The sequence below is a fragment of the Sorex araneus genome, chromosome 1 (genome assembly GCF_027595985.1).
Source record: "Sorex araneus isolate mSorAra2 chromosome 1, mSorAra2.pri, whole genome shotgun sequence".
NCBI lineage: Eukaryota > Metazoa > Chordata > Mammalia > Eulipotyphla > Soricidae > Sorex > Sorex araneus.
In genome coordinates, this window is record NC_073302.1 from 226,546,766 (window position 1) to 226,564,371 (window position 17,606).

The 17,606-nt window shown below is 41.2% G+C and overlaps 1 protein-coding gene across 3 annotated transcripts in view; it reads right to left on the reverse strand.

Moving 5' to 3' along the window:
* The window catches only part of SGCG (sarcoglycan gamma), a 117,013-nt gene extending 102,469 nt beyond the window's left edge, over window positions 1-14,544 (reverse strand). For 2 of the 3 annotated variants that reach the window (XM_055122460.1, XM_055122404.1), the window contains exon 1: window positions 14,048-14,176. In XM_055122460.1, coding sequence (XP_054978435.1) covers window positions 14,048-14,101 — 54 coding nt within the window. In that variant the 5' untranslated portion in view covers window positions 14,102-14,176. Of the gene's footprint in view, window positions 1-14,047; window positions 14,177-14,526 lie in introns of those variants that run through there. The other variant, XM_055122638.1, reaches the window with a different exon arrangement.
* Between the last annotated feature and the right edge of the window lie 3,062 nt (window positions 14,545-17,606).

The window sequence follows — 17,606 nt, forward strand, 5'->3', positions numbered from 1 at the left end:
AAATGCAATTATAATTATAATATGTAATTTAAATGTGATGAACTGTATTCTGGGCTTACTCCTGACTCTGCTCAGGCATCATTTGTGACACTGCTTGAAGACCATATGCAATGTCTAGGATCAGACACTGTCATCAGACACATTTAAGGCAAATCTCTTAACCACTGTACTTAACTTCACTCTGAAAACAGCCTTTGCCATATGTCACATGTTCTGGTAGCTTGTGTCTTCTCTCTCACTTGTTTCTGGAAACTTAATTTCTACTTTGAATTTGTCTGTGACCAAATTCTACAGCATGGTATTTACTCTCCAGATAATTTGTTTTTTACAGATATTTTTATCTGTAAAATAATTTTCTAGTACTTATTATTTATTCAGTATTTATTTATTAAGAATACTAGGCTGCTTTCTAGTATTTTTTCATTATGCAGGTGCCAGCATTTTTAAGGTTTCTTGGACTATGAGAAAAGATGGGACCTTGCAGTTTGGTGGAATTAGAGGAAGTCGGAAGTCATGTTAAGAGAAGTAAATCAGAAAGAAAAATATGGATACCATATGATCCCACTCATATGTGGCATACTAAGAAACAAAATAAGGGATTCTATAATCCTGAATGGAAAGAACCCTGATATATGGCTAATATAACTGGTCTAAGGATGCTAAGGGATGAGGGTTTTGATACAGAAAGTAGAGGGACCTTGGCACTCTGATTGTGGCCATGGTATAGTAGTAGAGCATAAGTGTAACAGGACAGTAACAAGCATAAAATAATACTGAAATAAAAATAATATTGTAGCACTCTAGCACTATCGTCCCATTGTTCATCAATTTGCTTGAGTGGGCACCAGTAACGTCTCCATTGTGAGACTTGTTGTTATGGTTTTTGGCATATCAAATAGCTTGCCAGATTCTGCTGTGAGGGCGGGGTACTCTTGGTAGCTTGCTGGGCTCTCCGAGAGGTACAGAGGAATCGAACCTGGATCAGCTGCATGCAAGGCAAACACCCTACCTGCTGTGCTATCGCTCCAGCCCAAAAAATAATATTAAGGCATACAAATTTTAAAACTCTATTAATTCCTCAATGACACACCTATTGCCAGAAAAAGTTACTTAGGCAATTGTAACGGGGAACCAATTTTGATAATCAGGAATGGTCATAAGAAAATATGACCATTCCAAATATTAGAGTTGTAGGAATTAAAAGAGAGGGATTGGCATTATCAGTGAAATGCAGCTCATTCGTTTTAATGAGCCCATTATGGAGAGCTGTTACTCTTTGGTGTGTTACTTTTAGAACATCCCTACAGATCTGGGTAATTGGAAGTTCTTTCTGAGCCAGAGTCTTTGTGTTTGTTCAGTCTTCATTTTTCAATCAACTGCTTTCTTTCTTTCTAACAATGAAGAATATGTGCTTTCCCCTAATATTTTACCTCTCAGATGAATAGCTTATCTGTGTGCTTCCCCATGTTCCATAGCTGTGTGCCTGTCTTGTAAGTTTGCTAGGTGCAAAGAACTCCCTACCAGTTTCTCACACGTGCTTCTGTGAATAGATATTCAGAACTGTCATCACATATGGAAGATCAAGTATTTTTCTGAACGTGGGGCTTCACTTCGGAAGTGCTCAGGGCTCACTCCTGGCTCTGCTCAGGGCTCACTCCTGGCAGTACAGTTGTGGCCTGTGCCACTGTACTGTCATCCCAGTCTGACATACCAAACATTTTAGAAAAACATTCGTTATTGGGGCTTGAGTCTGTAACTCCTATGTCCCATTTCCTTATTTCATCTAGACAAAGCAGACAAACCTGCTTAATACACACACATTTTGATACATTTCTAATCATTTTATTTTCTGAGGTTTATTTTTTTTCAAGCTTGGGTAAAAATTAAATGTGAATGAGTTTCTCACTGTCCTTGGTGTGTTTGAATGATTTTTAAAAGACAGTATGTAAACATTTACTATAATATGTAATTTAAATGTAATGAACTGTATTCTGGGCTTACTCCTGAAAGGGCCTGTTAGCCCTTGTTTATTTACAATAGAGCTCAAAGGATCATTAGCTATCAGTGATAAATACCCATAGCAGCCTCTTTGTCTCACCTCCTCTGGATCCTTATTCCTGAAAGAATTTTAGTCTTTCACAAAATCTCCAGTAACCAAGAAAAAAAAAGCAGCAAATTCAAATAACACAATGAAAGTTTAAACAGAGCACAGAACTGAAGGTGAAAGTAAAGGGGACGATTTGTGGAATTGGTAAGAGGTAGACTTTTAGGATTCGATTCCTTTGTAGACCTTATGCCACTTCAGTGCCTGACAATGTGATTGTTCTCTTTTGGAAGATGATTCTTTACAGTTCGTCTCTAAGCCACAACGTATATACCTGGGGGCTCTTTTGGTCCATTTTTTTGTACAGTCTTTTAAAATGGAATAGAATGAAGTAATTGTTTTAGGCTCCAAAGTTGAAGCGTGTATTTGATTAAAAAAATGCCTAGCATTTTCCCCACATCTAGAATGTTTCAGCCATATAGTCAACACCAACATACATACATACATACAACAACACTAACAACCAACATATCACAGGTACAAATTCTTGCTCAGTTTCAACAAATCATTTCCAAATGACTTGTTGATAAAACATATTCAAATCTGCCAATCAAATATTAGAATACAGTTAAGTACTTGAATGAAACTGCATTGTAAATTATGAGAAAGACAATTCAAGATCTCCCCCCAGGTCGCCTACATCACAAATAAGAAAAATATAGGCTCCTGTTGAAAGAAATGTTTCTAGAAGAAAATAAATTTTATATTAAAATTTTGTAGCAATGAAGATGCCCTTCTATTGGTATATGATTCAAGTTAATTTGGTATATCCAGATAATAAAATAGCTTTCCATGATAAAAAAGAAACAGGTGGGCTTTTAAGCCATGAGAAGACTTGGGATAATCAGCAAAGCATAGTTAGAAGAAGCCAAGCTGAAAGTTGAAGGAGAAAGAAATAACTTCACAGCACAGAGGAATTTTAAGAAAGTAAAATTACTCCATATAAAACTACAGTGTTGGATACATAAAAGTATACATTTGTCCAAACCCACAGAATGCATTCTAAAGCATGGACTTCAAGTTGTTGATAGAGTTGTTTCCAAGTACTCAATTCATGAATGCTGAAACTAAAATGAGAGTAAAGTTGTCATTTCATTATCCTGTGTAACCAGACGCAGGATGCATGTTCTATTTGTAGTTTTAGTTCTATTTGTAATTTTTGGAGAAACAATGTAACAACTTTTATTTCTTCCCACAGTGAACAGATCTTCCGTTTACCACGTCTTTGCCAACGTTTATTATTTATCTGCTAAATGACAATCACTAGAATAACATTGCATTCTCTGATGATTAGAGAAGCTAAACACCTTTTAATGTATTTAATTGCCCAGTTGAATGTTTTCTTTTGGTAGGGGAGAATCTCCCAAGCAATGCTCAGGGGTCATGGAGCCATTTTTATTGATCCTTGGGCCACGTTACCCACAGTTCAATGCAAGGGTACAAAGATGTGATGCGATTTGGACCCTGAATTACCGTAGACCACCAGAGTCACACAATTCTTGGTGAGTCACTGTCAGAGTTACCCCAGTGGTTCTGAAATCTCCAGAGCCATCCTGGGGGTGCTCAGGGTTCCTTAATGTTAAACCAGACCAGGCACAGAACAAATATGTCCATTTCCATCACTAGTCAATATAGTTTAGGAATTCCTTGCCTCAAAAATTAGAAAAATAAAAAAGAAAAGAAATCAGAGATCCAAATTGAAAAAGAAGTTAAGCTACCACTATTTGAAGATGACATGATAATATATACAGAAGACTCTAAAAAGTCTACTTAAAACTCCTTAGGAATAATGTGTCAATACAGGAGAGTAACAGACAACAAATCAATACATAAAAATCTGTTGCATTCTTTTATGTAAACAATGAGCTAGAAGAGAGAGATTTAAAATATCTATTCAATTTTAAAGTGTGGCTCCAAACATTAAATACTGAGGAATCAACTTAACAAAGGAAGTGAAGGATTTATACTATTAAAATTATAAGTCATATATGAAGGAAATAGAAGAGGATGCCAGAAAATAGAAATATGTCTAGTGTTTATGTATTAGACGAATATTGTCAAAATAACTACCAAAGTATCATACAGATTTAATACAACTCCCATAAAAATCTCCATGACATTCTTCAAAAAATTAGAGTGAACACTAATAAAAAGTTTGAGTGGAAACACAAAGCCCCACAAGCAGACAAAATAATTCTGAGAAAAAGAAAAACAAGACATTGGGAGGTACTTCATTTTCTGATATTAACAGGTTGAATGACTGCACCTGCAATTTGTGTTAACTAAGTCACATTCAAGAGTGAGGGTGCTATGTGACAGCACCAATGTGTTAAATAATATTAGAAAGCAATAATAATCAAAAACAACATGGTATTGGAATAAGGATAGGCTGACAAAGCCATCTACCACAAACCTATGACAAGCATTATACTCAATGGGGAAAAACTAAGAGACTTTCCTCTAAGATCAGGGACAAGACAAGGATGCCCACTCTCACCACTCCTGTTCAATATAGTGCTGGAAATACTTGCAATGGCAGTTAGGCAAGAAAAAGACATTAAGGGTATCCAGATAGGAAAGGAAGAAATCAAGCTCTCACTATTTGCATATGACATGATACATTTCTTAGAGAACCCGAAAGCCTAGGGTTTAGAACCAAGAAGCTTGATCTAAAAAGCTCCTAGAAACAATAGACTTGTATAGTAAAGTTGTAGGCTATAAAATCATTAGTCAAAATCCAGGACTTCCTTATATACAAATGATGAGAGACAATAAAGTGATATGAAAAGAACAATCTCATTCACAATCATGTCTCAGGAAATCAAGTACCTGGGAATCAGCTTAACTAAGGAGTTAAAGGACCCGCCATACAAAGAAAACTACAAAATGCTACTTCAAGAAATAAGAAACATATCCAATGAGGAAATGGAAACATATCCCATGCTCATAGATTGGGAGAATTAATACTCCCCAAAGCATTATACAGGTTCAAATCGATCCCATAAAAGTACCCATGACATTCTTCAAAGAAATTGATCAAACACTCCTGAAATTTGTGTGGAACAACAGCCATGAATAGCTAAAGCAATATTTGTGTGTGTGTGTGGCGGGGGGCGGGGGGCAGAGATGGAAGGTGGAAGCCATCACCTTCCCTAATCTCAAACTGTATGACATTGAAGCTAAAGGTATCTTCAAAGATGAAACACCACTGAGCAAGCAAGTCGAAGCAGAAATAAACAAATGGGACTATCTTAAACTAAGAAGCTTCTGTACCTCAAAAGAAACAGTGACCAGAATACAAAAACAGTCTACAGAATGGGAAAGGATATTCACCTAATACCCATCTGATAAGGGGTTATTATCAAGGATATATAAGGCACTGGTTGAACTCCACAAGAAAAAAGATATCCAATCCCTCAGAAAATGGGGCGATGAAATGGACAGAAACTCTGAAAGAAGAAACCCGAATAGCCAAAAGGCACATGAAAAAATGCTCTTCATCATTAATCATCAGGGATATGCAGATCAAAACAATGAGATATCATCTCACACCACAGACTGACACACATCCAAAAGCAATTGGTGTTGGGGAGAAGGGGACTCTCCTTCACTGCTGTTGAGAATGCCAACTGGTTCAGCCTTTTTGAAAAACAATATAGACGTTTCTCAAAAAACTAGAAATTGAGCTCCCATTTGACCCAGCAATACCACTTCTGGAAATATATCCAGGATATGCAAAAAAGTACAGTAGAAATGATATCTGCAATTGTATGTTTATTGCACCCCTGTTTACAATAGCCAGAATCTGGAAAAATCCCGAGTGCCTGAGAACAGGTGACTGGTTAAAGAAACTCTGGTACATCTACACAATGAAATACTATGCAGCTGTTAGAAAAGATGACATTATGAAATTTTTATATAAGTGGATTGACATGGAGAGTATCATGCTAAGTGAAATGAGTCAGAAAGAGAGGGACAGACACAGAAGGACTGTACTCATTTGTGGAATATAAAGAAACATAATGGAAGACTAACACCCAAGGATAGTAGAGATAAGGGCCAGGAGGATCACTCCACAACTTGGAAGCCAGCCTTATATGCTGGGGATAAAGGCAGCTGAGATAGAGAAGGGACCACCAAGTAAAGGATGCTTGGATGGCCTGCTCAGGACGGGAGATGCATGCTGAAAGTAGACTATAGACTGAGCATGATGGCCACTTAATACCTGTCAAAAATGGGGAGGAGAGATTAATAGTTCCATAACGATGACATGGATGGCAAAGAACCATGACAAGTTTCATTATCACTTAATATCCAGGAAACAAAAATCAAAATTTCATTGTGGTACTAACTCACACCAGTGAAAAATGATTTATATTTAAAAACTCTGGAACCAAATTTTAGGGAAGATATGGCAAAAAATGAGCCCATACTCACTTTTGGTGGGAACATTTTCTGGCCCAGACCCTATGAAAAATAATTTGGAGATTTCTCAAAAAATTAAGAATGAAGCTTCCATTTTGTCCCAGTGGTTCCACTTCTATGTACAAAACACAAAGTGGAAAACAATTAAATTCATAAACGTATTTGCTCACCCATGATCACTGCAACTCTTAACACTATAGCCAGAATATGGAAGCAAACTGAATGTCCAACAGCAGATGCGTGAATAAAGAATCTGTGGTGTGTGTATATGTATACATACATATATATGATATATAAAATTTGGTATGTGCAATATAAAATACAATATGTATTTATATATCACATAAAATGCACATTTATATATAAATATATATTTTACCTTATAATATTAATAAAATAGACATAACTATATGGTATATATACCATATATATTATGCAATCACAAAAAAAACACTTATGTAGTTTAGGAAAGTTAGAATTGGGGCGTATCATACTCAGTGAAATCAGAGGCAGAAGGACAAAATCAGGATGATCTCACTCACCTGTGGTCTGCAGAGAAACAAATCAAGGGTCTGGACAATATTCACTGTCACTGTCACTGTCATCCCGTTGCTCATCGATTTGTTTGAGCGGGCACCAGTAACGTCTCTCATTGTGAGACTTATTGTTACTGGTTTTTGGCATATTGAATACACCATAGGTATCTTGCCAGGCTTTGCCATGCAGGCGCAATACTCTCGGTAGCTTGCTGGGCTCTCTGAGAGGGGCAGAGGAATCGAACACGGGTCAGCCGTGTGAAAGGCGAACGCCCTACTGCAGTGCTATCGCTCCAGCCCATGGACAATATTAATTGATAATAAAGCTCAGATACTGAGCCACAGTTCTGAGACTGCCAACTTGGGAAAGAGGAGCAGAGGAAACGGGAATGATTCAGTTGACTGGAAGTAACATAAGATAAAAGAATTATTTATTTTGGGGCTGGAGTGATAGCACAGTGGGTAGGGTGTTTGCCTTACACACAGCTAACCTGGGTTCAATTCCTAGCATCCCATATGGGCCCCTGAGCACTGCCAGGAGTAATTCCTGAGTATCTGACCCAAGAGTAACCCCTGTGCATTGCCAGGTGTGACCCAAAAAGGAAAAAAAAGAATTATGTATTTTAATTGTTAAAATAATTAAAATAAAAGAGATAAAATGGCTTCTGGCAGGAGCAAAGCAAGGGCTGGAAGGGAGCAGGCAGAACAGAGGTGCCTCCCTCTCTAGGACTCTAGCACCAAGCACAAAGCCCCAATTCTAACTTTCCTAAACTACAAGTCTCAGAACTGTGGAGAAAAAGGTACGTTTTCAAGATTACAACATGTGCTGCTATAATCACATCACAGAATTTTTCAGAAAAAAATGCCATGGGATCTAGCTGCTGGAATCCCAGAAACAAAAGCAAAACCCCTTAGAGAGGAAACTTTCACACTCCATAAGCTTGAAATTCCTGTTTAAGGCTAGTGCACATGGAGACACACACACAAACACACACACACACACACACACACTTCAAATCACTGAGCAACCAACTACTGAACACTGATCAACTTTTGAAAAGAGTTATGAATGCCTTGACCCATTGAGGTTAAGAATGAGTAACTGAAGTAAAAAGTCACAGTATCTAGCATTAGGTACAGGGGAAAGACTTGAGAAAAACAACATTCAAGAGGATGCAACCACTTTTTACATCTCCAGAAAGGTTCCCAACGGAGGAAACACGGCACCTTAAGCAGAATGTATTTCTGAAGGAAATACCTGCTGTAGAATGGTGACCTGAACTGAAAGAGGTCAGTTGTAGGGACCAGAATGCCTTCACTTTACTATTTCCATAGAGTCAAGTTAAGGATACCAAATCTCTATTCCCCTCTCAGATTCACCTCAAAGTAAGGGAATTGGAAAGACAAAGGGGAAACTGAGGTAGTAAACTATGGTGATATGTGAAGGGGATAGAACTTTCTCAGGCTTATGATAAACAATTAAATGATAATATTTTGGGTGCTTTGCTCTGGTTGGATCCTGGTTAAGTTTCTGCTGCTTAACCACCTTGGAAAATTACAGCATTTATGAGTTTGGTTTCTTCTGTGTCATGAGTTGTTCTAAATGGATGCCATACCCACAGTGCACCTTACAGAAAGCACACTCTCAAATCAGTGAACACTACATTTTACTTTTTTATAGCAAGTACTAGAAGACCGAAATCAGTTAGCAGGATTAGGATTATGTGGAAAGGACTTTTCTTGGAGAATAGTTTATTCCATATTTACTTCCAATGATTTTGGATTAAGGGTGATCAATGGCAAACAGATCGAATTAAGAACCTTAAAGGAGAAGGACATGGTGGATGAGGAAAGGGTGGGTGAAAAATATGAAGATAAGTCCATGATTTATAAAGATGCTCTTTATAAAAACATAAAATATAAACAAACAAGAGCAGGAGCCATTGTACAGTGGACACTTGCCTTGCACACCACTGTTCAGTTCCCCAGCATACACAAACCTACTAAGAGGAATTCCAGAGCATAGAGCCAAGAGTAATCTCTGAGCACCACCAGGTGTGCTCTCAAACAAAACTAACAAGCAAACCCCAAAAAGTCTAAGCTCTTATTTTCTTTCTTTTTAATTTTTTAAATTTTATTGAATCACTGTGAGATAGTTACAAGCTTTCATGTTTGGGTTACAATCTCCCAATGATCAAACACCCATCCCTCCACCAGTGTACATTCTCCACCACCAATATCCCGGGTATACCCTCCGTTCCCCACCCTTGCCTTGCTTCATGAGCAGAGGGGAGAAGGCAGATGGAATAGAGAAGGGATCACTAAGAAAATGATGGCTGGAGGAACCAGTTGGGATGGGAGATGCATGTCAAAAGTAGATAATGGACCAAACATGATGACCTCTCAGTGTCTGTGTTGCAAGCTAAAATGCTCAAAAGCAGAGAGAGAGTATGGGGAATAAGTTCTTATTTTCAATGCAATGATTAAGGTTAATTAAGGTGGGAGGGGCACCACTGGTGGTGCTCAGGGTTTTCTCCTGGCTTTGTACTCAGGGATCACTCTCATCGGGCTGGTTAAAATCTTTTCATTAAAGTTTTGTTCAATCATGTTTGCTATATACTACTTAGCTTGGAGAATTTATCAACCAGTATTAAGTTTAGGAAAAAAACCAGATATTTTACACATTAATATCTGTGATTTTCCAATTGTGTCTTATTGTATTGTTAGTGTTACTAACAATACAATTGTTAGTGTTATTGTGGTTATAACAATAACAATAACAATTGTTATTGTTAGTGTGGTTATACCTGGTTATAATTGAGTCAAGCCTTTGCACATGCAGCGGCCAAGCCTACCCACATGGTGAGGATCTTATAGGATCTCAGCCACGGGCCAAAGCCGTGCTTACAGGGCTAGCACTTTCTTGAAACCCAGTCCAAATGTGTCAGGCTAGCAGATCCCCAATGATCACAAGCTTTTCAGGGGAGTCTTTATCCTGAAAATAATTAAGAAGCATCAGCTTATAGGTCCTTCCTTCCTTCTCTTTCTCTGCACTCTCTTCTATACAGCACACAGATATTCCCCTCGTAGACAGGAAAATGAGAAGCTAAAAATAGAAGATATAATTCTTTAACTAATTTAAGAAGATAGTACACAGATACACTTCAAATAGGTGACACTAATACAGAGGAGAATATTTGTACTATTGAGTATACAAGCAACTGTCTTTATGTCATACAGAAGAAGTAATGAAATTGCCATTTTGTAAAATTACAAAGCACTGTTACATAAGTCTCTAGAAAATTCAATGTTTGGGGAATTTCTACAGTTATCAAGATCATATGAATCACTTTCTAATAATACAGCTTTACAGATGTTAAGGTAGCTTTACCTTTTTGAGATTAACTGTAAGCACATGAGTAGATTTTTGCCTATTTCACCTACAGTAGACTAGCAGCTTTTGCAAGGCACAATCTTAAGTACTACACACGTGGGTTTGATAAATTAAAAATTGTACCCAAGACAATGAAATGATGCTGAAATATACCAGTGTATGTACTTAAATATAATCTACCTTAAATATTCTCTGGCTTCTTGAAAAGAAAAATGAAGTATTGCTTTTATTATCATAATTTTCTTCAGTAGTTCTTTAAAAACTTTCTTTTAAGCCAGCTATGCAATTTTGATTATTCTAATTTATTCAGTTATTGCCATAAATTTTTTGAAGTTAAATATCTCATAGGTTCCATCTGTCCTGATGTATGCCTTTTCTTTACTTATAAGCTTACAAGTCATACTGTATCACATGCATTTGATTTGTGAGGAATATTTACAAAGAATGGTGTTTTAATGCCTGATTTAATAATGACAATTATTAAACATAGAACATATGAGTTAAGGAAAACACAATACTTCAAAACATGGATATTCTATTGCTTAAAATATATTGCTAAAATAAAAATTTTAAAAATCTGAACAAAATTAAAAAAGAAAAATGTATGAAATTTTCATTCATGTGAAGTGGATGCCACTTGCTTGTCACTTTGTTGGGAAGAATATTTTTGGTGAACAATTTTTGATACCAGAGACAATGAACATTTCAGTGAAAAACAAATAAACCAACAAACAAAGCCCTGGGTAATTTGCTGCAACCTGAGTGGAACTGGAAGATATCATGTTGAGTCGAGTAAGCCAGAAGAAGGACAAGCACAGGATGATCTCACTTATCTGTGGTATATAGAATGACTGGACAAGTAAACGAATTGTAGCAAAGGGAGGCTGCCTAGATCACCACTGACGCGAGTCTGGTGAGAAGGACAGAGAAGGAAGAAGAGAAAAGGATGCAGTGTCGGGGAGGGTCAGGAGCCTTGTTATACTGGAGATGTGGGAGAGTGTATAGCTCCATATCCACAGACTCAACAACACTGAAAACTATAACCACAGCACTTTGAAATGTGCCTGTCAAGGTGGCAGGGGGCTGGGGGACTAGGAAGCATGGAAACACTGGTGGAAGGAAGTTGATAATGGGGGTGGTTTGGTGTCAAAATAAATATTATATGCCTAAAACCCCACCTGTCAATAACTTTGTAAATCATGGTTCTTGAATTAATTTTTTTTTCTTCACTTCTTGGACCACCCCAGTAGTACTCAGGAATTACTCCTGGCCATGCTCAGGGAACCTTATGTGATGATGGGGATTGAACCCAGATTGGCTGTGTGCAAGGCAAGCACCCTACCCACTGTACTATTGCTCTGGCCCCAGTTAAAAAAAAATTGTATTTAAAGATTTCATCACCAAAACACAAAGCAGCTTATGTATATATTTGTACTACTATTGTGAGCTCTATTTTTATAATCATTAAAGGGAGAAACACAATGGTCACATAAAAATTTGTTTTGAGAGAGAGACAGTCAGAGAGGAGAGAGGGAGAGGGGAGGGAGGGAGGGTGAGAGTGAGCAAGTGAGCAAGCAAGAGAGAGAGAGAGAGAGAGAGAGAGAGAGAGAGAGAGAGAGAGCAATATTTTACCAACACAGACATATGCTTCAAGGAAAGCAACATCAAGGTAAAAACACACAGATGGGTTAGGACACTTGCACACAGCTTACCCAGGCGCCTCAAGTGGTCACCAGAGGCTTGCCAGGAGTGAGTCCTGACCACAGAGCCAAGACTTAAATCCTCAGGATTATGTCAGTTATACAATATTCAAACACCCCTCCCTTCACCAGTGCCCATCTTCCATCCCCAATCCCCCCAGTATATCTGCCGCCCCCTCCCACCTCCCTAGTCCCCACCCTTGTACGTGATAAGTTTCACTTCATTTGCGCTTATCTCGATTACATTCCAAGTTTCAACACACAACTCACTACCGTTGCTGGGGTTTCCCCCCAAAAAGAAAAAGACAGTCCTATTGCCAATGAGGCATTTCATAATTCTCCATTACTAAGCATATAGAGATATTAAGTCCTGCTGTTTGTTACATAACTTTTCTTTTTTCCCCTTGCCCCGCGCCACCGAGTTCACGCCTGTTTAGTAATCGCCACGCTGTCTGACAAAGGGAAAAAAACGAAGAGGATGGTTATTTCCTGTCATCAGCCGGCGTGGGGCTCTGGCTTAGTTGATAGTCTAGTAGAGTGTCTGCAAGCAGTTTCCGGAACCAAAGCTCTTGCGCTGATATCGGCTCCGGCTCGAGATACCACCAGCGTCCCGCTGGTCCATGTACCTAATTTTTCCCCTTATTTCCCATTCCCACGCCACCAGGTCTGTTTGCTTAATGGACATCACACTATGTTTGACACCACGCCACGTTTCTTCCTGAGAAAGAAGGATATTTCTTCTCAGCCGGCGTGGGGATATAGCTTAGTTCAGTCTAGAGAGATGGCTACCATTTTGATTGCCTTCAATATTTCAACAAAATACTTACTATTCTTGTTAGGATCACCCACAAAAGTCCGACCCATTAAGAAGGAACCATTACATACTGCTGATACTAAGATGACATTAGGTTCTGGGTTTCTGTCTAAAGTCCAGGGTAAAAAAAAAGAAACAAACAAAAAAAAAGAAATGAAAAAAAAAAAGTGCTAGAGCACATGCTTTGTATGCAGGAGGCTCAGATTTGATTCCCAATACCACGTGACCCCCCAGGAACTTCTGGGAGTGACCTGTGAGCACCCAGCCAGGAGTAGGACCCGAGCACTGCCAGGTGCGGTCGCCAAAACAAGCAAGATAACAAAGCAAAACCACAAAAAAAAAAAAAAAAAAGACTTAAATCCTGAGCACCCCTTGATGTGGTTCCAAAACCAAAGGTGAGAGGTGGGTCAGGGAAGCCACTCAGGACCACGGTGACTCGCTCTCAGGTTTCTAGGAAACACTCCTAACTTTAGTGCTATATTGAAGCATCAGAGGATTCAACAGTGACAACCAGCTTCGTTGCTATCATCAAGTAATAAACATGCAAATAATAACATGCTAATAAATCAGGGGTTTTAAAGGGAGGTCGTGGGCATATTTGGGGCCCAATCCCACTGAAAACCCGAGTCCAAAATTATTTTTATTCTCTCTCTCTTCTCTCCCTCTCCTCTGTCTTCTCTCTCACCCCCCCCCCCCCCTCTCTCGTTATTCAAGTTTCAGGTGTTTAAGTCAGCTTTCAGACTGTTACCAAAGCCTGAGGCACAGAGAGGTCAACCGTTATCTACTACGTTGCACAGTCCCCCGGGCGTCCCAAGAACTCCAGGCAGAGCGGAAACCTGCGTTTGGGGCAAAGAAGCTGCCATAAAAACACACAGGTGGGTTAGGACACTTGCCCTGCACGCAGCTTGCCAGTTAGGTGGGAGGTGGCAGCGTGAGGTGGGGGGTCTGGGCAAGACTGGAGAGGGGTCGGGGGTGTCTAACACAAGGAATTGAGCAGCTGGGGGTTGCAGGAGCCCCAGAGACCGGGACTTTGGGGGCCGGACACAGAGAAGGGTGCAGGGGCCGCTCTCTTACCGGCTGCGCTCCCCGGGGTGCGGGCGCGCCCGCAGCCGCCGCCTGTCCCCTCATCCCCGCCGGGCTCGGCCTCCCGCGGGCTCCGGGCGCCGCTCGGGGTTGGCTCTGTCCTCCCGCCTCGGCGGCTGCGGCGACAACTGCCCCGAGTGGCAGGCGCCCACATGGCCGCGCGGTTCCCCACGCCACTGGCCGGGCGTGCGGGGAGGCGGGGACCAGACGCCGCCGGGGGGGTCTCTGGGTCACCGTCGCCTCGGGGCGGCCCCCAGTCAGCCCGGTCCCGGGCGCCCCCCCGCGCGCGCGCCCCGCAGCGCCCCTGCACCCCGAGCGCTCCCGGGTCTCCGGGTCCTGGCAGTGGGGTCCGCCGGCACGCCTCTCCCCGCGCGGCTCTCCACGCCCCCTCCCCACGCCCCCGCGGTGGCGCAGGCGCGCTGGCCTGGTTGCAGGGACCCCCGCGGCCGGCCGGGGGTAGGGAGGCTTACACGCTTCACTCCCCTCCGCTCGGCGCTGCGGGCCCGGGACGCCCTGGGAGGACGGGCGCGGCTGGAGGACTGTCCCCTGGCAGCGCTCCGGGGGCTCTGCACCCTGCTTGCTTCCCGCGCCCCTCGGGCTAGCGAAGCAGCGCGCTTAACTCTTGGACACTCCCGCCAAGAACAAGCCGGAGACAAACCCTCCGGAGTTAAGGAGACTCTGGGCCCTGGGGAGCAAAAGTTGCAAAGAAGGCTGCACTGATTCCGAGGTTTGAGTCGGACCTGAGCCCTAACTTTTCAGAGGCCGGCTGCTGGGGCTGGCTGGATGTCTCCTAGGCCGGAGGAGCTGGAGGGGGATGGACAGGATGGCTTCCCAGGACCCACCCGGCAGGAAACAGCTCTAATATTGACACTTGGCCTCACCTCCCCGCTCCATCCCTTCAAAAAGGGGCCGCATGATTGCATGATTGTTTTTCTGTTTTTGTAACCTCTGGCGGGGTTCTCTCAACTGTGATAACTGTGATGCCTTGGCAAGTAATTTTTTTCTTGGTGCATGTTTATCTCAGTCTCTTGATTTTATTTTGTTTTGTTTTGTTTTGGAGCCACACTTGGTGCAGTTAGTCAGAGCTTACTCCTGACTGTGCTCAGGAGTTACTCCTGGCGGGCTCGGGGACCCTATGGGGTGCCAGGGTTCCAACTGGGGTCTGCCAGGGACTATCGCTGTGCTATGGCTCTGGCCTCAATCTCAATCTTCTATTTTCATTGAAAGATTCACGCATAACTAGTTTGCACAGGCACAGGAAACCTACTTGATTTGGGAGGCTTTGTGTCTGGGGAATAGTGTGATGCACTGAAGGTGTTTGATGAATGGCTAAAACGGTACTTTTAACATGCATTCTGGATTTTATATGCTTTAAAAATTTATGCTTTAAACTAGCAAGCTACTGAGAGTTTCCTGCCCACATGGGACAGCCTCGAAAGCTTCCCATGGTGTATCCATATGCCAAAGCCAGCAACCAGCTGGATCTCATTCCCCTGGCCCTGAAAGAGCATCCAATGCGGCATCGATGGAAAGGCTGAGTAGAGAGAGGCTTCTAAATTCTCAGGGATAGGACAAATGGAGAGGTTACTGAGACCGCTCGAGCAATTCTACGATCAACGGGATTTCGTGATCGTGATTCATGATAAAATTTAGAACTAATCTCATCATCATCCCATTGATCATCAAATTTCTCGAGCGTTCTCAGTAATCTACCGATTTGAAAATACATGGAAGTATAAACACACTTAATTAAAACCTGTTTATGTGCCCAAATAGACAACTGCCAAACAGAAATGTTTAAAATTCTTAGATCACATTCCCCCTTTAAGCACCCCCAACCCCCAGCCCCCCCAGCCCCCCGGAAACACTTCCAAAGAAGTAGGTCAATTTCTTGGAGTAGATCATGAAAATTTTCGTTAACTCAAGTTTCGAGCTAATAGTGACAAACATTTAAAAGAATTTTCAACAAAGGCAGATAGATGTAGATTGTAGTTACTATTAAATATATGTTGATAATTTTCTACTTGGGTTAGAGATCACAGTGAAAAGAGTTGCAAATTGTTGCCTTAGAAAATGCCTGCTCTGGGGGCCAGAATGGTAGTAAATAAAGCAGGTAGGGCATTAGCTTTGAATGCAGTTTGACCCAGTTCAATTCCCAGCAACCTCTATGGTTCCCCGAGCCCACCATGAGCAGTTCCTGAGTGCAGAAGCAGGAGTCAACCCTGAAAACTGTCAGGTGGGGTTCCAAAACTAAAATCACTTGTATCACTTGTCATCCCATTGCTCATCAGTTTGCTTGAACAGGCGCCAGTAATGTCTTCATTCATCCCTGTCCTGTGCTAGTGTAGCCCAATGGCATCTGCTCGCTCCAGGAACATGAAGAGCCTCAAACTGTTTGTTCAGGGTCTTGACTAAGAAGTCTGACCATCTCATAGGTAGGTGGTCAGGTGTTCTTTTGATGTCCCATAGAATCCAGTCGGTAACAACTCTAGTCTAGTGGTTGTCTCCAAATCGCATTACATGTCCAGCCCATCTGAGTTTTGATGGCTTGGCAAATAAGGCAGCATCCCTGATCCTCGAAGGTTGGAACTCTGGATTCCTTCCTTCACTTGAGTGAGTGAAACGTGATACTCCAAGCATAGCTCTCTAGATTCCTCTTTCTAATGCCAAAACTAAAATAAATAAAATCCTATACCATCCAGTATATTTAACAGTTTATTTATATCTATGAATTTAGAAGGTATTAGTGTATTTTAATTGCCAAAATTATCATGAACTCAGAGTCAAGACCTGTTGGATTACAGAAAATTTTTTTTTCACTTTATTAAGGTTTTTATTTATTTTTTATTTTTTTTTTAATTTTTATTAAATCACCATGTGGAAAGTTACAAAGTTCTCAGGTTTATATGTCAGTTATACAATATTCAAACACCCATCCCTTCACCAGTGCCCAAATTCCACCACCAGAAACCCCAGTTTACCCCCCGCCCCCACCCCCTACCCCCTACTGTATAACTAATGAATTTCACTTCATTTTTTCTTTACCTTGATTACATTCCATAATTCAACACAAAACTCACTATAGTTGACATAACTCTCTCTCTCTCTTTTTTTTCTCTTTTTCCTTTTCCATTTTTTTTTTAATTTTTCCCCCTCATCCCCCTTCCTGCGCCTCATAGTATGGTGTACTCCACGCCACGTTGGCCAGCGTGGGGCTTTTGCTTAGCTCATAGTCCAGAGGTGGCTGTTACATTAAGAACCTTCAATATTTCAACAAAAACTTACTGTTATTATTTGGAGTTTCCCCCCCAAGTCTGACCTGTTCAAATGGAACCCTTTCACATTGATGACAATTATAAATGTTAAGTCGCGCGGACACGGCAGCGTCCGCGCGGTTTTGGATTTCTGTATAAAGTCCTGGGAAAATTCTGCCAGAAATTACATATTTCCTCCGTTAGCCGGCGTGGGGCAAAGGCTTAATTCACAGTCTCCATACATGGGTGCAGGCACTTGCTGGAACCCCAATTCCTAAAGCTGTCTCTGGTTCCCG